The sequence below is a fragment of the Solea solea genome, chromosome 5, assembly GCF_958295425.1.
Source record: "Solea solea chromosome 5, fSolSol10.1, whole genome shotgun sequence".
Taxonomy (NCBI): Eukaryota; Metazoa; Chordata; class Actinopteri; order Pleuronectiformes; family Soleidae; genus Solea; species Solea solea.
This window is the reverse complement of record NC_081138.1, coordinates 16,759,535-16,783,305: the sequence shown is the minus strand read 5'-3', so window position 1 is coordinate 16,783,305 and position 23,771 is coordinate 16,759,535. Positions and strand designations below refer to the sequence as shown.

At 41.4% G+C, this 23,771-nt stretch overlaps 1 protein-coding gene across 1 annotated transcript; it reads left to right on the top strand.

Annotated features, from left to right (window-relative positions):
- The first annotated feature begins 10,423 nt into the window (after positions 1-10,423).
- mmp2 (matrix metallopeptidase 2) lies at positions 10,424-22,784 on the top strand. Its single transcript, XM_058629056.1, has 13 exons — positions 10,424-10,763; positions 10,918-11,144; positions 12,047-12,195; positions 12,936-13,064; positions 13,515-13,688; positions 14,444-14,617; positions 15,427-15,600; positions 15,718-15,873; positions 16,021-16,147; positions 19,633-19,769; positions 20,263-20,422; positions 20,732-20,841; positions 21,678-22,784. The coding sequence occupies exons 1-13, from the start codon at positions 10,611-10,613 to the stop codon at positions 21,779-21,781; spliced, it is 1,974 nt and encodes a 657-aa protein (XP_058485039.1). The 5' UTR covers positions 10,424-10,610; the 3' UTR covers positions 21,782-22,784.
- Positions 22,785-23,771: the final 987 nt, after the last annotated feature.

Genomic DNA, 23,771 nt, shown 5'->3' with positions numbered 1-23,771 from the left:
GTGATTACTGACAGGGAAGAGGGGTTATAAGTCCAAAAAACTTTTCTTATTCACCCAGGGCACAAGACGCACACACACACACACACACACACTGCAAGACATATAAACACATAACATAGAACATCTATGTGCATGTCTGTGGAAAAGGGATCTTGTTATGTTCACCACAATATGATACTGATGTTGTTTTTAGTTATTGTGCATGCAGACAAGTGGATACTGTATACATTACAGGATAGTCTGCATGAACCCACTGATCCAATGTCCCCCACTCGGCTACAGCTCTTACAGTGTGTTTAAATTTATGTAATTTACTGTTTCAGCCCTTCTGATATTAACGTATAAAAACAACCGTAAATATATTTTTAAAAAACTCATTGAATCTTTAATTTAACTACATTTAATCTGAAATGTGATTCCTCCAGCAGCTGAGTGCACACATTTAATGGAGATACAACTTTGTTCAGGAAGTTTAATATTCTAGCATAAGTTCCTAAAAAATGTTGCACTGCCAGTTTTCTTTGTTTTCATTATCTGTCTAGTTTGCCCCAATGAGTTTTTATTTTGGAGACTGTGCTGCTCTTCGTCATGTGACACTTCTTCTAATGTATTCGGTCATTATTTTGCTGTAGGACGAAAAATCCCTGACAAACCAGCCTTCTGCTAAATGTAATTTTCTCACCATTTTCAGAATGAACAAATATGCTCCAGTCGTTGCTGCCTACAGTGTTATCCTAACGAGGGCGTCGTAACACATTTTGTCAAAACTGAACAGAAGTTATTGCTCCTTTACAAATCATTTAATGTCCAGTGCTTGATTTGCATCCATCAGTACAGGAAAGCTTAACCAGTTTCCTAATCACTGACATTTTGCCATTTAAGGTTATATATAAACTCGACTTTAACTGTTCTTTAGTATAGTAAATTTCATCATCAGATCTCTTATCACATGAAGTAACAAAAAACACATTTACCTGTACAGCAGCCACTTCCTGTGATTATTTAATCTTATTTTTCCTTCCCCCTGGAGTGTGAGCACTCTATTATTTTAGTGAATTAAGAAAGGAAGCACACAAGGTGAAGGGTAGCACAGCTAATCTCCCCCAGGACTACATCAGAGGTCCCTCAGGGCTCCGTGTCCGGCCCTGTGTATATACCAGTTTTCAGTGAGGCATGAGGACCTGGCAGGCTCAAGATAGTACTCACGCTAAGCCTCATTATTCCCCTTGCCACCAGGCTGACGCCAGGCCACGCGTGCGAAGCGAGCCAAGGAAATCGCCTTCAGGACCTGTCTTATAACAGAAGACTCAGCAATTTCCTCTGCACCTTTTTGCGTGAGGATAACACAAAGTCCACTTTGGCCATGTGCAACCAATAAGTCACCCTAATGAAGGCCAGGCCATGCAGGCAAAGGGGGGCAAGAGAAAGGCCTGAAACGGGCCTCTTGTGTCTGAAACTATCCAAGGGAAAATGTTCTGACACGCTGTTCTGCTGCTAGGTGGTGGCGTGAAAGAAAAGAAACAACACTGGTTCCATTTAGACTTAAGTTGGAATCACAGAGTGCCAGGCATTGCACACAATCCCTTTCTTTCGGGTTGTAATGTTGACTTTGTAGATCCCACAGGGTCTCGGGGATCTAGCAGAGGAAGGAAGGCGAGGGGCTCTGCAGCACACCACCTCACAGAGTCTGAGTGTGTCAGCAGCTCATAAGCCTGGAGTTCAAAGAGCAATTTGATAGGAAAGTTGTCTTGGCAGTGGTTTCCTCCCGTGTGTTTGGCAGGCTGCTTCCTTCCAACTTCACCCAGTAGTCATCAATTAGGGAACTGAAGGGTGCCGTCCACAACCAAGCACGACCACATTTGAACGTGAGTTAAGCGGACAGCTTCGCGGATATAGTTCAGGCCTATAATCATATGGGAGCAATTAACAGCAATGTCACACCACAGGCACCTTTACCAGTCGTCTGCATTCCTCTTGTGTTGGTTTCGTTTGAACTTACTCAGCAAAACACTGAGAAAATGTTACTAAGTCGTTTTAATCTAATGCCTCAAATTATTTGACATAAAAAAAAAAAGTGGAAATTGTTCATGTTTTCAGAAGATGTAATGAGGTGACATGGATTCATTGTCAAGGGTTGCAATATTTTACTGTTCAAGTACAGGATTTGTTTATGCTGCCAGTGTTTTGTTTGTTATTATATATTCAGTGGCTACAAATAGATAAAGAAATCATTTGTCAGGACATGATCATGTTCATATGTCACAAACTGCTTATTGAGATTAAACTGAATCGCATGTGATAAACCTTAAAAAAAAAAAGGAGAAAAGAATGAATACAGGCAACTGATACTGAGACCTTTTTACCTAAGCAGGATTTTAAATCTTGTGCGAGGAAGCCCATTCACGAGGCATGAAATTCATCATTATTGGGATAATGTGTTGGATGAATTACTCTGCGAAAGACGGGTGCTCGGAGGGTGACCTGTGACAATTCCATGCAACACCTCTTTAGAGCTGAATGAATTCATTTTCATCTCCCACTGGCTGTCTTAATCACCGCTGTGTAGAGAGAGTTCACCGTCACTGCTCACGTTTCACACAAAGAGGCTTTAAGTAGATTCCTTTGTTGCAGAGTAACAAGCCTTTTTCTGAGTGCGTAAAAAGGATTGGGCGAGATAAAAACAGCATCGATTACAGTTCCCGCTCACCTTTTTTTCTTTTTTTTTCCGGTGGACTATCATGTGTGAAGAGAGGGATTTATAGAGCACAGTGATACCAGTAACCGTTAAACAGACTGTAGCGTTTACTATATGTCATAATGTATCAATTACAGCTGGCTTTGTGAAATGTTGACAGGATTAGCATTGAGGACACGTCACAGCAAACCATCTGCTTCGGCTCAGTATCGACTTTAATCCCCTGATCTGCAAACGTCAAGTTTCATATCCACTATCTGAGATATACAGATTTTTAAAGAAATAATGATTACTTAATAATATCAAAGGAAATATTACAACATTTTCTTAAACATCAAACACCCAACTGCAACACCTGTCCTTATTGTTCCAGGTTGATTCAATGACACTAGTGAATGTAAACTGTGGGTAAGGAGTAATATAAGAGCAAGAGACGCTGTAGAAATCAATACCCCACTGCATTTATGTTGCTTTGATCACTTACTGCAGCAGGAACAGGAGATTAAGTAATACAGATTCTGCCTGACAGGCTGATCATTAACACTAGTTTGCAATCTGTGTGAGCATCCACTCATCCTGTCTAACACCTCGGGAAAGACAAGTGTTCTACATAAGTGAATTTAGGAGGGCACATGTAAGACAGAGGCTTTAACAGGCCAAACAGCATGCGCATAGGTGAGTGTTGTCTGTGCGAATCATCATCTGACTTCAATCACACCTGAATCCAAGCCAGTTCACTTCAAAAAGAGGAGTATAGGCGAGCTCAAATGCAGCGGTTTCCATTCAAAAACAAAACAAAAAAAAAACAAAGTGTCAGATCCCCGTAGCTGATGATGGATAGAATTTGGGTCAAAAGTGACCATGTCAGAGGTTGACCTGTACCCTTTGTCTCTCTCAAGCTCAAACAGTGTCTCAGTATCTGCTGGTTCACCTTCCGCCCGCTAATCCAGTCAAAGGTCATTATGCTTAAATGATTGAGTGCACTGATCCAAGGACAAGAGTCATGTGCCAATATGTCACTGATGTACAAAATGGTGGTCATATGCCACAAACACACACACACACACACACACACACACACAATACAGAATAAATCAGGTCTCAATACAGCCCAGATGTTGAAATCGCCATCCCCGACACATTAAAAAAAAACTATACTGCGGTGGATTATGCTTTGATATCTGCTCTTATACTATTTTGTGTTAAGGGAAAACACCTGCCCTCTATTCCAATAGGATCAGCAGATTAATCTTGGTAAGACGTAAGACACACAGATGGTCAGACAGGATAAATTAGAAAAATATGCTATATGAATACATTTGTCTTGTGTAATATTGAATATGATTCATCTATCACAGAGATAATGGCTTGATGCATTGGCGTACTTAGCAAAGAGACAAAGTTAATTCCTTTATAGGCCAAATATTTTTCGACCAAGATCCCCAGTAATAAAAATGATTCTTCAGGGAATATTATATAAATTAAATGTAAGCCAGCTCTCTGGTTTGCATAGTAATGGCAGCGCGGCTACCTTGTGTTTTGATTCATTTCTAGTCACATTTTAATGCTGCAAACACAATCCACTCAGGAAGATATGTTGCCACCTGCCACATGTTTCACAGTATATTATTTTATACAGCAATAAATATGCTGCAGTGGAAATCAAACCAGGATATCACTCATCGTTCGCTACTTGTTTTAAGTCTGTTGCATGAAAATCACCGTTCAGACATCTGACTGCTGTGGGATGAAGACTGAAAGGTGATATGGTGATGTAGAGCGGCACAATCGCTGCTCCCTCAAGGCCAGTGGGCCTCAAGCTTCCTGACAAAGGTCTTTTTCAATATCCTGCAAACATGGACGGCAGTGGCATGCGTGCTATCCGGTACTTAACACACATGAGGCCTGTGGGCTGCAGACACGGCCCGACAACAGGACTCAGATCACAGGTGGCAGCAATACTAGGAGGCACGGCTTCATTAGGCGGAGTAATGGTTCATACGTCGACAGACCTAACTAAGCTCTTTTTCATGCAGCCATGTGAAGACAGTGGAGAATGAAACGCTTTTTCGTTTTTCATGAAGAAAGGGAGTGTTTGTTGTTTGCCATAAACCGACTTTCGAAGGCTAAAAATCTTAGTGGCAGAGTAATCGAGGGCAGGTTGAAGTGGCAGTGAAAACTGGCCTATTTCCACTAACATACTGGATGAGCCTGTTATCACAGGTTTAGAAAGGTCTGGTGTGATTCTCGGAAGCCTGCGGGGTAAGAGGAGAACAAAAAGTGAAACTCAACTCCTTACTAACTAGGTGACATGGGGTCACACAAAGAAAAGAAAAGAAAACTTAATTGAATCATGCTCCCTCATCTTCTGAGCTGACATCGATCTTGTTATTGACAAGGAAAAGGTAATTCACTTTTTCTGAAATTTGTGACAGTGGGTTGAAACCATAATAATGTGCGACCTCCTGAGCTTTAAAAGGCATTCCTGTTATCTTCTTGGAAGCAGGTTAGGTAAGGTTACTGTGGTGATTTGTTTGAGTGCCTTATAATGTAACTGGTGTGTGGATTTGGGGAGTAAGAACATAAAAGGGGAGAAAAATGAGGTCCTGCTGTTGAAGTGTGCTGTTTTACATAATGTAGGTATGCAGAAAGATACGCATCAAATCAAATGTATTCTCTTAGCTTGTTTGTGTGCTGCCATCTGATCTGTGTACTACTCTTTTTTCTGATTAACCCCCGGACGGTCACTCCAGGCCATGGTCTGACATGTTTTTTATGACAGTGAAAGTCTTTGATCTCAATTTTCTTTGCAGAGAAATAAGTCAGAAGGAAGCAAAACAGTTTGAGAGCTAAAGACACCACAGTGTTGCCAGGCCTGGCTGTCTTCTTTTAAGTGAGTGGAAGGAAAAGATAGCATATCAGATTTCCCAATGGGTCTGTGTTGTTTTGGAAACACTACTCTCCTTCTTTTTAATGGAATATTACTTAATTTGTGATTTATTAATTTTTTTTATTCCTAATTACACTCCAAGGGGGGGAAAAAAACACAATTAGCTGGTGTTAATGCAGGAACTATGGCTGTGGCCCATCACTTATCAGCCACAACATGTTCAGATAAACTGTCCTGGTGAAGAATAAACAGTAAGGTTTAACCATTCACAATACTAAAAGTCAATTGGAGACAGACATCTCTGAAGCCAAAACAACGTAATAGCTAATCTTCTGTAAGAACTGTCAGGCGCACCAGACAGACAGTTGCTTTTCAACACTCGTTTCATTCACTTGCATCATGCAGACTTTCATTTTCATCCAACAGTTCAAGTAACAATGTTGTTGACTTATCAAAGCTACCCATTTACCATGACAGTCGAACACGATCACTACTGAAAAATGCATCCCCCAAATGTCAGCCTGCGGACAATAAGCAAGAACCACGGCGCTCCGAAAATACCACTTTGAATATTTTAGAATTACTAAAAGCAATCCAAGGTAGACATACATATTTCATCGGCGTGTCCTCATACCTAAGGACATCGTTGAGCGTAATTTGTCTTTGATGCGAAAAAGGCATCAATATTTGAATGTTTTGTAAAAGGTCACACGCGCAAGCTGATAATGTCTCCATCAGGAAACACCGGATTAACAAAACAAGCTGTTTACTTGTTCTCAGTTGGGATGAGCACAACTTGTAGCTCACATTAAATCTGAGGCTATGTGGGGGAATGTGTTCCCGGGAAAATCTCTGATAATTGTATGCTTTATTACGCGAGACTTCTTGAAATCTCTCAGATATTTAACACATATGACCTTGTTGACGGACATCAAACAAAGTAAACCGACTAAAAACACAATAAAACGGGGCAAAATGAAAGCCGAGATGGATCGTGAGTGGAACAAGACAGAAAAGCATTCTGCTTAGAGTACAAACTGTGAAGTGCTGGAGTCGGGTCAGCCCTCCCCTCTTGCTTATTTCCATCTGCTGTTGCCAGCCTCTGCCACAGAGTGGTGCGGAGACTGCTGTGTTGGAGTGAGGCTGGGCCAGCCTCGTGTCCTATAAACACACACAAATCATTTACATGCTGTACTCATCAAAGGCAACTCTTCCTCATCTCCGCGGAGATTTGCTGCTGATCTGAGCTTCCAATATTGCATCTCGGAGCGTTGCGGCTAACCTTTGCAACTGCCAAGAATGTGATTAATTTTTTAAATACAGCTGTTGACCTATTATTGAGATGGAGAGGAGCCACGAGAGACACTCATCTCCTCTCCTCTGTATAATGGAATGCATTATTGCATCAGTGTTTACAAGGCGTGCTAAAAGAGAAACAGAATGAACGAGAAAGCATTAAATAAAGCAATTCGGCTAATGTCGCTTTGGGCCTTGTGTTCACACGAAGTGTCAATCAAAAGTCGCACTTCTTTGATTTACTGCAGTTTGCTCTGGCAGTTGCATCTGAGAGAGGAGTGGTGACACAATGTGGAACAATAATTATCCCACGGTGTTGACGTCCTCCAGTGTCTTGGTACATTCATAAATAAAACACATTCTATATAATGGATTTATGTTCAATAATTCATCACCAGAATGTTTCAAATGGAGTGATATAATATGTGTCACAGTATTCTGTAACACAGTGCTTAGCCAAATTAAGTTATCTTGAAACAGATTTATTGACAGAGCTGTTGCTGCATTCATTTACTCAGCAACCATTGCTTAATTACTCCTGCAAAGCACATAAAACAAACAATGCCAATAGACTGATTTGAAACCACTCTGTGTCAGAATTAATTACATGCCCGGTCTAACTATGCATTCAAGTCTGAACATCGCTGAACACTTTGTCCTCCAGACACTCTACGTAGCTCCTGAGCTGGGGTAAGAGAACACGGCAGTGGGACTGTGATATTTGTGATTATTCATGACTTTGGTGCCAGCCAGCCATACGGACAGTTTGGTTTGATGACCCATCAGAGAATCTGTTTGGGTCCTTGCAGGAGCCAGAGGACCAGGGTGAGCGAAGGAGGTGACATCCAGGGCTACGGTCTGTTCTGCTGGACCGGGGTCAATCAAGTGGGCCTGAAGATCCGGAGCCAGCTGGAGCACCATGATACGACTGGCCTTCATGTCCAGAATGCCCCATTCCCGGTCACAGGAGGAGGCCACGCTGGCATGCTGGAGGAGGCAACTCACTGTCATAATTAATTACATGTGTTTGGTGGACCAGAGTGAGCATATTGAAGCTTTAAGTTGCATGTGTACAACATGCAGAAAGCACCCTTTAAACAAAGAAGTAGTTGTTTATAATGAAGGTGCACCTTTTAGGTACACCTGTTCAACTGCGAGTTAATGCAAGTACAGTATATCATCACATCACAACTCGACGACCTGATGAAGTTCAAACTGTATTACAGGATGGGGAATAAAGGCGATTTTAAATACTTTAATTACTGCTGCTCTGCTGGGATTTTCAGGCACACGCGTCTCCAGGGTTTGCAGAGAATGGTCCAAAAAAAGAGAAAATATCCCTTTGAGCTGTAGTTCTCTGGGCGAAAATGCCTCATAGATGACAGATGTTAGAGGAGAATGCTGGCCAGACTCGTTCAAGATGAGAGAAAGTCAACATTAAGTCAAGTAATCGCTCGTTTAAATCCAGGTATGCATTTCCCTCATGCACAACACATGAAACCTGTGAACCTAATAAAGAGGCCGGCGAGTGTAAATCAGCTCTATTAGTGTATAACATTTCATCAAAATCAACTAAATACAAACAGAAGAGATGCGTCTGCAATCGACACACACACGCACACACGGGGAGATGTTACAATGCAGACAAAGAAAAAAAAAAGAAAAAAAGAAAACAATTTGCATGCAAATCAAACCTTATCATCTCAATCTCTTTATGACAGTTCCGTCCGCGAAAAGAAATGCATTCATATGGACAAACCTGTTCAATCACTGTAGCTGCGGCTCAACTTTTCACATCTTAGCATTTTCTATTCACAGAGGCAGGCCCATGTACATTTAATAGGTAGCTATTCTGTTCCCCGGCTCTGTGAGGGATCACTGCAAGTGTGTCAGTTAGAGGAGATGGCAGCACGTATCAGTGCATGAAATAAAGCTCCTGCTCCAAAGTGACAGGCCCTGGATATTGTTGGCAAATGGATGTTAAATTCACTCTGCAACCACCAGCAGCAGCAGCAGCAGCAGCAGCCCCGGCTATGAAAAATTAACTGTACTCTGGCTAAAGGGAGAGGAAATTGCTTTGCTAGATAATACCACAAAATCCTGTTTGCGAGCCATCCAGCTGTCAGATCTCTTTGCTGGAAAAGTCCTTCAGCTCTCTCTATTAAAGAGTGCACTCTCAAACGCTGCTCAGTGTAGAGCAGTATGAAAGTGGAAACAAAGACACGTCAAAGACAGTTAGAGTACATCCCAGACAACAACACAGTGAAGAAGACTGGCTCCAAGGACCAAAGAAACAGACAGTGCTGCCTGGCTCATGTCAGCCACCAGAGGGCAGTGATGTCAAACATACTGACGACTCTCTGTTGCTGTAACCTCAACCAACCCAATCTGAACAGTTTGTTTTTTGATTTTTTTCTTTTTTAAAATGACTGTCTGGGGTTCAGGAGTTGTGAGTCACCACAGAGTGCTGAGAAAGGGCCAGTTTTACTGCAACACAACACTGAGAGTGATGACTCAGTGCTGATCAGTTCACATCTGGAGAGTTCAGTGGAAAAAACACATTTATTAAAATGTTTGAAACATAACAACAACAACAAAACAATATGAGTAATGTCTAAAGCGGACCTAAGCTTAAGATTAGTTCAGTTTAGATCATCCCTGTATTCACAAAGCATCAAAGAGATGCTTCTAGGAGCCAGTCTGATCATTTTGGCAGCATATGAAAATACTTAATATGTCTATTTCGGTAGTTGTCAGTGTATTACAATTTACAAACAACCAATATTATTATTATTATTTTTTTTTTTTTTTAAATAACAAAATTGTTTTTTATGTCCTGCCACCAGGTGTCAACAGAGCTCTTCAAATCGTGTCTATCCCTTCTGCCACTGGGTGTCGCTGTGGTTCTAGTCAAATGATTCACACAAAAAAAAACAAAAAAACATGTGACTTTTAAAAAATGTACTTTGGAATCTGTAAAGTAAAACGCATTAACCCTGTTGCTGCCCATGTAAACATTTGGGCTCACGAATACTGTGCAATTCGATTAAATCCTCCTTCAATAGATGACATGAGCAACATTAAGATCTTGGGACACTTGTGCTTCCTTATTGCAAGTTTACTAAAAAGGTGTGGTGGGCAAATACAGGGTGAAATAAACTAATGTGCAACTGCGTATGTATTAAACTATGCAGGCAAGTAGTTATATTGTGTTATTATCTGTGTGGGGGATTTAAAAAAAAGTGCACAAATTCCCATTACAAACATTTTATTGCAATTATGCAAAACCATATCAGCAAATGCTCAGCAGTCAGTGTGTGTATGTTACAGTACAATAAACATGACATCATGGTATTTTACCCGAGGATATCATACTGTAATCTCTGTTAATTCCCTGTTTTCGGTAAAAAACAGAAGAGCGGTAAAGAAATCCAAACACATGAGTGAGCATGAAGTTATTCCTGTGTTTGTGGCCTCCTCCTCCTCCTCCTCTTCTGTCCCAACCTGGAGACTGCGCAGATGCGCATCAGGGGGAAAAAGTGCCTGTGCAAGCAGAACTGAGAAAGTTCATAGATCTGAGGTTGCAGGATGTCCCGTTAAGGAGTGAAAAAGGAAGAAAAAAAAACACCAGAGGACCAGAGGCACCACAAACTGACCTGCTGGACGGATCGTAGTTCGGGGTGAACGACATTTTTCCTCACTTCAGATTATTCAGATTGTCTGGGGAAAATGGATTTACCGACGATACTTAGTTGTCGTCGGATTGTTCTCAGTTTGTTTTTGGCTCAGTTCGGTTTTCAAGCAATCTTTGCAGCCCCGTCGCCTATAATCAGGTTTCCTGGCGACGACACTACACCCAAAACAGACAAAGAGGTTGCTTTGGTAAGTTGTTATTGTTTGTTTTCTTAAAACTTAAAACTTTTTTTTATCTTTAGTATAGGGAATGAACGAGGGGATATGCTTTGATACATCCGTTGTGCAGTATAACTAAAATGACTTCAAATGTGCATTTATATGTATTTTTTTTCTCTTTTAGCACTATTTGAATAAATTTTATGGATGCCCACAAGACAGATGTAACCTCATGGTGCTCAAGGACACGCTGAAGAAAATGCAAAAGTTCTTTTCCCTGCAAGAAACTGGCGAAATTGATGCCAAAACTGTGGAAATCATGAAAAAGCCCCGCTGTGGCGTCCCAGATGTGGCCAATTACAACTTCTTCCACAGGAAACCCAAGTGGCAGAAGAAAGACATCACCTACAGGTCAGGAGAAATAACTTGACCTAATCATTTCCAAGGAGGCACTGTGTCAAAAGTGACTTCCTGTTACAGGCATTTAGGACAACCTGGGGCCCGTGGTCACTCTGAATCTTATTCATTGTGCTCAACAAATGGGGAGATTTAAATGTTTTGGAGAGGTGATTTTAGATTGCTTTAGATGCATTCCATGTTCCACATCAGGGCTTTATACATGATGTAATAAAAAGTTGAAATACTCAACTACTGAGCATATTGAGGGATAATATTTAGACTGTATCACAATAACACCACCATCTTGAAGTCTGGATGTGATTCCCAAAGCTGTGTTTAAAAGTATAAATTCAAAGCCACCGATTGTTTTCTTTTAGAGACCACAGCTTGCTCCCTCTCTCTCACTCACACACACACACACACACCACCCACTGACCCTCTCTCCCACACACACACACACACGCACATAACCCCAAGTCCTCCCCACCCCCACCAGTCATGTTTTGCTAACAGCAGCATTCCTACACAGTATGTGCCAGGTGTTTTGTTTTTGTGCTTTTTGAGGTTTATGGAATGGGTTTATTTATATCAGCGGTTTTTGTGCGGCCCTGATCATTCCAGCCCGTCTGCATGTGTGTGTGTGTGTGTTAAGGGAGACTGCGAGCCAAAGACAATAACAAGCAGGCGATCATGGAGACTGTTTTCAGGAAAAGGATGGTGTCCACAGGCACATGACACCGTTTGCGGGTGGACATTGTTTCAGGAGGCATTTTCACCCGATGACTCATGTTCTGTTATTCTGTCTTTCGCCCGATTTCTTTTTCCATGATTTTGAGCAGAGGAGATCCAGTGATACGAGTTTTTATCTTTGTTTTACTCGCTCATGAATGCGTCTCCTCTGTTTTGCTCCATAGAATTCTGGGATACTCTCTGGATTTGGACGAGGAGGTCATAAATGATGCTTTCTTCCGAGCCTTCAAAGTGTGGAGTGATGTTACGCCGCTCTCATTCGCCCGCCTCATGGACGGAGAGGCTGACATCATGATTAATTTTGGGCGCAATGGTATGCCAGTGTGTAATGACTTCAACTCAGATTCCCTTCTCAAATGGAGTTGATGTGAAAAATCAACCTCTTGTGCCCTCGGGGAAAAAAAAAACAATCCACGCCTTCTGCATATGTCATGTTCTGAATTATTGTGTTGGTATATGGAAAACAGTGAATAGACACTCACTTACTAAGGCTATCTCAAGATAAAAAGTAAAATATTGTTTCCCACAGAAGACATCCATCTTTTGTTTAGGTGAAGCGGCTTTCCACTCTCCGCAAGACTTAAACTTCACCGAGTTTAAAAACAGCTCAACAGAAGTGGTGATGGAGCAATAACACATTCTGTTATGGTGACTCTGCACCCTGTCAGCCAATTTGCACGGAACAAAACAAAAAGGGGAACAATGGCAATTGTGGTTGTGACACTGGTTGTTACGCTCAGCCCAGCTAAAATAAGCATTTTGATTTTGATATTTGAGAAGGAAGAATAAGCCGTTAGAGGGCAGCAAAAAAGCCGCCACTGTACTAGAAGCCCTTAACGGTTGTTGTAGCATAAACATTTTGATCTTTAAATAAGCCTGCAAATGTCGTTATAAACATTTCCATGGAGTTTCTGCAGCAAATACTCTTATACAACTGACACTTAATGGTTTACTAACTAGAAGACAGCTATACCAGCTGTTGCCTGAAGAAAGAAAGAGAATGAACTCTGGTGTTTATCTCGATCCATTGATATTGATTGATGTCATTAACAGAGCACGGAGATGGTTACCCCTTCGACGGCAAAGACGGCCTCTTGGCTCACGCTTTTGCTCCAGGGGCCGGAATCGGAGGAGACTCCCATTTTGATGATGATGAGCAGTGGACACTGGGAGATGGCCAAGGTAAGGAGAGTGTACAAGAGTATTTTGCTATTGTGTTGTAATATGTAGAAGTAAAGTGGGGTTCCGTTTTTTAGTGACCCCTAAAAGTTCAGGTAAATATCAGGTGAGACAATGGTACACTTGTTTTAATTGTGTTAACTTTGGCAGAACACAGCCACCTGGGAACCAAATGCAAAAAAAATGATCTCTATTCCCTGTGTTTTATATTTGCACCATTGACCCAGATTGTTGTCTGTCTTTCCCATCATCCAGATCCTCTAGTCTGAATCTATCACATGTGCAAAAAGCAATAGGCCTCATGCAGCACAAGAGTTAACTCACCTGAAATGTCACAATCTTGCTATTAAACGGAACACTGAAAATCAAAGCTAGTTTTATACAGTTTTATTGCTGTCTGGCAAATTCATTATATCCATGACAAGCATCGCTATGATCCTTTCTCTTTCACAGTGGTGAAGGCGAAGTTTGGTAACGCCGATGGAGATTTCTGTAAATTCCCCTTCCTGTTCATGGGCACCGAATACAACAGCTGTACATCCCAAGGCCGCGACGATGGCTTCCTGTGGTGCTCTACCACCTACAACTTTGACGAAGATGGCAAATATGGATTCTGTCCTCATGAGTGTAAGTTCGACACAGGCGTTCGCCACTGACTCTGACAGAACACACGCTGTAGATGACATGGCACTGCATCGTCTTGTGAGTTGCACGTTACCGGGAACACAAAAACAACGAAGACGTTTGGATGAATAGAATCACTGTTCCCTATAGAGGCAAAGTAATACTTCTTATCAGATTATGACCATGTTTTATGCCGCTCTGCTTGTTTTGGACGGAAAGAAAGTAGGTTGGACCGTATGCCAGGAAACTGTTGTTTTTTTTTTGTTTGGAGCTGAGTGTGGAATCATTCTTTTCCAAGTTACCACCCCACTTAATACGACGGGGCTTTTTCAAACATTTTGTTTATCTGTGTTGTGCTGCTGTCCATGGTACTAACATGATCGCATGCCCAGTACATCAGACTGCCAAAGCACACATGTACCGAGTTGTTTTATACGATGCGAACACAACGGAGGACTGTAATGGGGCCACCTGTTATATTTGTGTGGATGTAAAAATAAGCTTCATTTCTCCAATTACCTTAGTTATGGTTTATTTTCCTCTCTTTTCCTCTTTGTCCACTCAAGACTCAAATGGTTCTAGTTTTTTTGCGATAATTAGGTAACAAAAATTGAGCGTTATCATTTTCAACAGTTTCAAATGAAGTACTTAATTTAATAAAAATGTATATGTAAAAAAAAAAAAAAAATAGAATTGTCCATCATGTGTACAGTATGTCATCAATAGTTTATTTCTGCTGATTTCCTTTCGATCTACAGTGCTGTTCACCATGGGGGGCAATGCAGAGGGCACTCCATGTAAGTTCCCCTTCACCTTTCAGGGGGACAAGTATGAAGGATGCACCACTGAGGGCAGGGATGACGGTTACCGTTGGTGTGCCACTACCGAGGATTACGACAGAGACAAGACCTTTGGGTTCTGCCCCGAAACTGGTAGGTGGTGTCATCACCAAGTGAAAACGTGTCATTAACATGCTTAATGTAAGGATGTGTTTAATTGTATGACGTCATGTTTGCACACATGTGTTCAGATGCATATAGCACATTATACTCTTTGTGTACAGTACAGTCTCAAGTGCAGTGTGTGATGCCCTATCATGTGCTGGTCCACAGGAAACCTCTAGCTGGGCGTTCCAGTCTTGCTTGTGGTTTTGCTGAATGCCTGTGAAAGTATTTTAATGTGCAGTTGCAGGGCTTATTTTCCATTTAGTCAGTGGGACTGGTTTTAGTGTTGAAGTGGTGAAGTAGGGATGGAGAGATAGTGAAATAGACAGAAAGTTGCAGCCACTGGGGCTTTTGTCTGTCGCTGTTTTAATGGATCAGGAATGCAGCTTTGTTGCACACACTTTAGCTTGTGCTAAATAAGATACCATTTCTCTTGGAAACAGAACCAGTCTTTGCCGAAGTGAGAATGATCTCTGTGAAAGAAAATCTATTGGGGCGGCTGTTTGGTTTTATGCCGAGGTATTGATGTTGTGTGCCAGCTGCCTTCATTATGGTGTCAATCATCTGTGTTGATTTCACAATATATTATTAACCAAAATGTTGTGGAGAAAAGTTGTGGCTCATGAATGAGTTTAAAAGACAACAAGGTGAACTCAGGTTGTTGCTCACTACCATCTCTGACTTCACTTCCTACTTTACTCTATGCATTGTGCATTTTGTATGGTATTTGACTTCTGGTGGACAATCCAAACCCAATCCAACTTCACTCCATTTTTATGCATCGTTTCCCCCTCCAGCCTTGTCCACAGTGGGAGGAAACGCTGATGGAAGCCCCTGTGTCTTCCCCTTCACCTTTCTGAGCAACACTTATGATTCCTGCACCTCATCTGGACGCAGCGACGGCAAGATGTGGTGTGCTACCACCAAGAGCTACGACGATGACCGTAAATGGGGTTTCTGTCCTGACCAAGGTATGAATGCAGGGAGCAGTATTATAATATGTAATTATATAATAATTATATATTATAATTTAAACAACTATGTCTGTCAGTTACAAATGAGATTCTTGTTGTGTCACATGTTTTCAGGCTACAGTTTGTTCCTGGTGGCGGCCCATGAGTTCGGCCATGCCCTTGGCTTGGAGCACTCTCAGGACCCTGGAGCGTTGATGGCCCCCGTTTACACCTTCACTAAAGACTTCAGACTTTCTCATGACGACATCAGCGGCATCCAGGATCTCTACGGTGAGAGAGGAACTGTCGTGTGTAATGTGTCAGGGATGAAGTCATACATCAAAACAGAATTTTGTTTCTTCCCTTTTTAGAAACCAGGTATTATTAATTGTACTTTTATATATATATAAAATACTCTTGTCAATCTCCCAAAATTAGGTGTGTCCACAGACAAGCCTCTGCCTCCAACTCAAGGTCCAGTGACTCCAATGGACATCTGTAAGGAGCCGATGGTCTTTGATGCAGTGGCACAAATCAGAGGAGAGACATTCTTCTTCAAGGACAGGTGATCACAGCACCCAAAACAGAACAAATAATTGTCAACAATAATCCATCTAAATTTAAAGCTCTTGACCATATTTTCTAAAAGTACAAGCTGGCAGAAATGATCTACGGGAAGATTGACAAACAAAACCCAATCGCCCACTTTATGATTTGTGATGTGATGTCAGGCAGCCTACACGTCTGGATTTCATAATAATCTTCCCTACAAAAACAAGGAGTTTGACACGGGGCGTCCTGTTAATTATTGCATATTTCAGTCTTGTGCCACTTTGAAGATTGTGGTTTGGATGTGTGTTTTAATGACGTGACAATCAGTAATAGGGAGTAACAAACTATTCATCCACACATGCAGTGACAGCCAAAGTAGTCATCAGACATAAACACAGTTTACAGGCCTCTCCTCCACTGGCACCAGTCATTCCAAAAGTCCTCAAAGATTACTGTGTGTCTACAAGCTGACCGTCATGTAGAAGTTTCCTGGAGTGCTCAACACTCTCTGAGAGTCTCTACATTCGTCGATCACAGGGCCACACATAGAGACAAACAACCATCCTCTCTCACACTCACATCTATGGAGAATTGAGAGTTTCCAATTTGCCTAATCCCCAAATCTGCATGTTTTTGGAGAGTGGGAGGAAACTGGAGAGCCTTTGTGAACATTTCAGCAGCTGATGTTAATAATAGCATTCTTTTTTGGTTGCGTTGATTCAAAGGTTCGGTGTGTAAGAATAAGTGATATCTGATGGTGGGAGGGCAGAGTGCAACGAGCAGAAGACGCCACTGCTCACCTCTTCCTTTCTCGGTCGTGACAGGGAACTAGAGTAGACTTTATATGCCGGAAAGGATGTAAACACCCCCCTCCCACTCTCTTTGCCGTTTCTTCCTCCGTCTTTGTTGACGTGGACGGAGCTTAAAACAGTAACTTTCTGCCTCAACGCTTGAAATGCATGTCCACTCAGGCTGCTGCAGAAACATGGCAAAGCAAGATGGCTTAGTACACATGCAGTATATAATCCTTAAAAACAAAACAAGTTTTATTGAAAATCGATTATACACCTGTACAGACATCCTTGTGGACGGTATATTCAATTCCAATAGTTTATAGAACTGTACATCTGTCGTGGCCATCTAAGGAAAGGATCCTGCATAAACGGGCCAGCAGACCTTCATACCAAAGAGTGTAGTCATACTTTTGTGCCTGATTTTTAATCCCCCTGGATGTAAAAACAGGGAGAAACACAAATCCTGCTTTAAAACAGAATTACTTTTCATCCTTACGGTGGCTCTCGTTGTGCACACATTTGCTGTGATCGACAGAGCGGCACATGAGCTCACAGTGTGCTCTGTGGACCATGAAAGTTTGGCCTTTGTGCTGGAAATGAAACTGGTCTGGGACTATATTTCCTTCAAAGCTACAGCCTGAGTTACAAGAATGATAAGCATACCTGCACATCATCTGTGCTCTTCTATTATTTATGTAATTTCAACAGATGTTTGAACCATGCTGTGTTTGGTTCAGCAGGTCACCAAATATTAGTTACTATAATACTTTGTACTTGGAAAAATATGGTGTGTCATTGCTTGAGAAGATTCATCTAAAGACAAGAAATTGTGGAAAATGATGCTGAAGTCAATGTAAAATGTAAGATTAGTTAAATATCAGCAGTAGCCTGTTGTTCTGACCTTCACAGTAACTTAATGAGCTGCCTGAAAGCCATGTCAGGATTATAAGCTGGTACAAACTAAGCTTCAGAGAAAGAGCCATCCCCTCTGGGCCTCCGGGACTTATTCTTGCTTGACTTTTCAGTTGGAAAAGTTTGATCCCTGCTTTTCTGCAGCCTCAGCAGTATTTATGGTGTAGAAAAAAACTCAGCATTAGAATGTGTCTGCCTGTCTGGAGGCTTAAGGGGAACTCAATTATGAAGTCTGCCTCACAGGAAGAGTTGGGCCAACCTGATAATTATGTTCCTTGTGTGTTTATGACTGTCATTGTGAACAATTCTCAAATATAACATGTGCCTGTATCGTATAAAGTTTCCACTGCCTGAGGCTGTTTGCAACATACAACTTTTCCTACGGTCGTTATCCTTTAACCAAACGAACGCTGTTTTACTGAAGATGTCAGTCAAAAATAATTGTAGCCCCAATCTGCACATGATGCAAGTATTTTCCCCATAACAGCAGGAAACGGCGAAGTTGCGTGTTCAGTGTTGGACAAGAATGCCTGATGTTGTATTTCTTCCTGGAGCTCGAGAAGAAGGATGGACTAAGGACCACAGGGGGACAGCTGGAAGACTGGCCAGGGGTGAGCTGGAGAGCCAGAACAGAGACAGAGAATGACAATGGCCGGGAGGCACAACAGACTGGTAAAGCCACTGTGCAGGGCAGAGTTGAAGGCATAGACAAAGGTTGTACTCTCTAGTTGTCTTGCCGGAGGCTAAGTCTATATCCAGTTTTGTTGAAAAACACATAAATTCTGCCTCAGATACATTTGTCATCTGAGCCCTGAAAACAGAGAAGTTTGGGGGCTGCGCTGTAGTCTGAAACTGAAATCGTTAATCTTTCCGTTTACACCGGCACGTGCAAGCCCAGTGCCCCCATTTGGTCACATAATAACATTTTTCAGCTGACGACACAAATGACTCCTGATACAGAGTTGAAATGATCATCTTGGAAGCCGGAGAGGGCCTGGGTCTCTCTACAGACGAAGGAAGTGTGACTGATGAAGGTTGATTTCCTGGGTGGGCAGCTGGAAATGGCGCAGTTGGGACCACTCAAGAGACCAAGTTGGAATCCAGCAATGGTGGACTCATCAGGAAGTGACACAGGTCTCTGGAGGAAGAATTGGAGGCGAATGGCATAGGGAAGATCTCTCTGGACACTGGCAAGTGGCTCCGGGCCTTCAAGAAGGCTGAATGCCTGGGTGAAAGTAGGCGACACTGGTAGAAGCAGGCAAGGGGCAAAGAACAATAACTAATTCATATTAATAAAATAATATTAAAATGTATTACATTGATTAGATTTGGAGAGAGATGGAGGTTTTAGGTTAATAATTAACATTTTCTCAGTCTCAGTCTATTTCCAGCAAATCTGGTTCAGAATCCTGACATACGGATAGTCAAGTCTTCTTTTTATTATCATCCCAAACCATCTTTTCACTGGATTTTTGCTTTTTAAAAAATAGGTCAGTGGAAAAGAGTTTTGGAAGCCATCGTTGTTGTGCAGCTGTGAATTGGAAATACGGGCAAGATGGGTCTTGTTCCGCTGGCGTCGGCAGCCTTAGCCCTGACGAGAACCAGATGCTCATGAATCAGGCCATTGTGGCTGGCTCGGCCAGCGAAGCACTTGCACTACAACCTCCCTCTTTCACACACATATGCACCATGTCATCATCAACCCCCTCTGCTCCTCTCTAACTCTCGCTCTCACTTCATCCCCAGCGCCTCTACCTTCCAGTCACTCACCGACTTCTTCTCTGTCTGCCAGGTTCCTGTTCAGGTCCGTAAACTTCCGAAGTAAGCCCAAAGGCCCCATGCTAGTCGCAACCTACTGGTCCGACCTGCCCACCAAGATAGACGCTGCCTATGAAAACCCACTGGAGGAAAAAACTGTCTTCTTTGCAGGTATGCAAGACAAGACAAGTCACTGTGACGCGTGGAATTAAACATTACTCATTAGTGTTTATACGAAGTTACATTAACTGTGCAGCCTGTTACCATCAACCATGTGTGTGTGTGTGTGTGTGGTTATCAGAGACACAGACAGTTACACTCCCATGAGTAAGAAAAGATGTCTCTTTTACTTTTTGACCATTTGGTTGATTTTCCATTTACAGTCAAACATTAGGAGAAGCAAGAATGTTAGGACACTTGAGATAGTCAGCAGTGGTTATTAGTGGTTCAAGATGCATCCCTTGCCTCTTACTAATATTACAATATTCCTGAATACTAATTAGAAATACAGAAGAGCTGGTTTGGCTATTAGGCAGATTTAATGCTCAAAATGATTCTCATATATGAGATCATTTGATTATTATTTTATTAAGGATATGGCTTCTTCTCCAGTCCTGTGTCAAAGTTATCTCCCGTCAGTGTAACTTGTGTTTTTCTCTCCCAGGCAATGAGATGTGGGTCTACAAAGCGGATGAGTTGGAGAGAGGTTACCCCAAGAGGCTGTCCAGCCTTGACCTTCCCACAGACTTGGAGCGGATTGATGCTGCTTTTAACTTTAGAAAGAACAGGAAGACTTATCTTTTTGCCGGAGACAAATTCTGGAGGTGAGGGCCCACGAGCGGCATTATACAAGCATTTGTGAGCCTTAAACCGTCGTCTGACACACCCTGCTTTTCCTGGTTCAACTCTTATTCAGTTAACGGTTACGTCTGGATTCATTTAGCGTTCAGCACGACCTTAACTGCACCATAAACCACAGCAGATGGGTTGGGCCTTGCACAACATGATAGTTCATAGTGTTGATGACTGTCTGTTTTATCTCCATGGAAAAGTATGTGTGCTGAGTGCGTCGCTGTGTGTTTGAGGCACTTCTTCATGAAACTGCTTCTTCACTGCTGCTCTTCTGTGTACAGATATGATGAAGATACGAAGACAATGGACGCTGGTTTCCCCAAACTTATTGCTGACTCATGGAATGGCATCCCTGATGAGATAGATGCTGCCTTCAGTCTGAATGGCATTGGTAAAAAAAAGAATATTTCTTTGTTTAAAATGGGTGTGTGATTTGAAGTTGGAAACTGTTTACCATTTGCATCATCTTATAGTTTAACGTGTGCACAGTAACATTTGATCGTCTGAGTTGCACCACATTTCAATTCCATCAAAGCAGGTGTTCAATGTATAGAATGATGGATCCATCTACATAATTTCATGACATCATGTACAAAAGCTGTTGCGGTATTGACCAAATAGTGCTCAGTCCATATAGATATATGATATATGCTAGATAAAGCCTCATAAACCTGATCCCGAGAGGTGATCAGAGGAGTCTGACTGTGGGAAAGTAGATATGTCGTACTGTATCTCTTTTGCAACTCCCCCAAAAAAATGTTCTTTAACTGAATAATACTTTAAAAGGCAAGAAGTCTGGTTCAAGGTGAGAAAATGTTGTCTTTATAGTTGCAAACATCCTCCTGAGACTCTGTCAACTATGTTTCCTTGGGGTAAGAGGTGACATGTAGATTTTTTTGTCTATGGCAAGAAACCAGGGATTTTTCCATCACTTCTTTCTGAACGTACACACAGTCCAGGAAGCATCACATAGCCCCTTCTCCACACAGTAAACAAACACATATATATAAAGAAAGTCTGTGCCCTTCCACAGAGGTGCCACTGTATGCTGCCCGATTGACTTAATCCTGGTAGAAAGAGGCTTAAATACTGATTGAATGTGACTGCACAGTTAATCCATTAGCTTCTATTAGCCTGATTATTTTACTGATATTAGAAGGTAGTTTTGTATTAGCTATTTCTTACTGTAGCAAAAACAACTAACCACATTGTGATTGTTTTTCACAGATTACAGCTACTTTTTCAAAGGCAACCACTATTTCAAACTGGAAGACAGCAGCTTGAAGATTGTCAAACTGGGTGAAATCACAAAGGACTGGCTCGGCTGTTGAGCGTTTCAAGAATTTCTTGCTTCTTCCTAAATTTCTGTAACGTTGCCTGGCCTCATGTGGACATTGGCATCACATCATACACAACTTGAGGTCCCTGCAGTGCACACTGTTGTATGTTTTTATCCTGTGTCTCTTTCAACCTGAATAACCAGCCTCCAGCTTTGTAGAAAGGCACCTTGTGAACTTGTACACAGCCTGAACATATAGACAACTGGATATTTGCTACATGACTGTTTGATTTTGACATTGAATGCTGATGCAGACTATGTACCCCCCTGTTTTTTTGTTAGTTGTTTTTTTTTTAAACTCAGGCATCAGGTATGTCCACGCTGCTTTGAATGCAGTGCTCTACTTTGCTGTAAGATGTTGCTGTTTTATGCAAATTAGATGATTGAAAAAAAAGACTGTTTTACACCATATGAGGAATTCATGTTGGCTTAGAGTCACTTCTAAGTCCAGTGTACAGTGTATATCTTTTAATTAATTTTCTCATTGTTGAGCAATACATTTGAAAAAATGAATTTGCACAATGTGTCTGACCGAAAATGGTGCTTTAGACTTTGCTTTTACATATAGTCCTAAATATATTCACGTATACACAACTTATATTCATTGTAACTATGTCTGATGGGACTACTTAGTATCCTCTGAATATCAGAAGGTAGTATTCGCAGGCATTACTTTTAATTTGGTTAGCACTTTTTTAAAGGACTATGTAAGGTAAATAAAGAATATGGAGACCAGATTGTTGTCATGGCAACTCCATGTTGCATGTCTCTTCACTAATGGTACAGAAAGAATTAAAGGCACAGGTTGCCTCTTGTGGCTGTATAAGTTTGCTCCATGATGGATTCATGACAAGAATACTGCAGTGATATTGTTAAATAATCTTTTACATTGTCTTCCCTGGGTTTAAGCAATACAGTAATGGTGTTTCGTGTTGTTTTAAATGCTTGTGCACTTTGTTATTGTCAACAATAAAGATGAAAGATGGTCAATGTAATGTCGATCAGTGATTTATGGTCATTTAAGGAGCAACATGCTATTCTTCCTAGGGCACTGCACTGACTTCCATTCATTTGGACAGCCTAAACAAAGCATTATCCCTAACCTTAACAATAACCAGTACATCAACACACACACACTTGATTGAATACACATTCAAAAATAACACAGTCACACAAACCTAGCTTATTTATTTACACAGATTCAATTTGACAGTTACTATGGTGCAGTATTAGCCCTCCGAACGGCTTCTGACTGCAGTCAGCATTTCAAAATTGTAATAGCACTGGTGCATATAAACATATTCACCTGTACGAGTACCAGTATTAGACAATTAACACTGGTTAATACTATTAAGTTACTGAAAACTTGCTTCAACTACTCTGACATCTGCTGCTACTGTTGCTGCTGCTGGTGTGAACCATGCTGGTCGACCCACTGGACTCATTCTCCTTCCCAGTTCAAGAGTTGTTGTTGTCCATATCTAAAGTATGAAGGGTGGGCGTTGGGACAATGTGGGTGTGGACGAAAAGTTTATTTTCGTGGCATCATTTTCATTTTTTATCTCATGACAGTACTACAGTAAATCAAAACACCACAAGTTGGAGTCAAGCCTTTTTAGGGGGATTAACAATAGTTTCAACAGACGCTTAGTAAATCATAGGAGATCACATTGAATAGTCTAAATCTTTGTGATTTTATTAAATAGATCATTCGGAGATGTTAAATCTCTGACCCTGCCTGAATCATAAACTGAAAAATGTTTCTCTTACCCTCTTTTGTCTTTGGTAGTCTGAGGTTAAGCCAACAAGCTAAATACATATCTTTGCTTATTTTTCTGTCTGGGATCATTTAACACTACCATGGCAACACTAAGCAAGTAGTTTGGAATGAGGACTTCTCTAATCCCTGGTGAAGGTTTTTTTTTTTGCTTTTGTTTTTTTTGTTTTTTACCCAATACAAATCATATGCAGCCACAAAAACA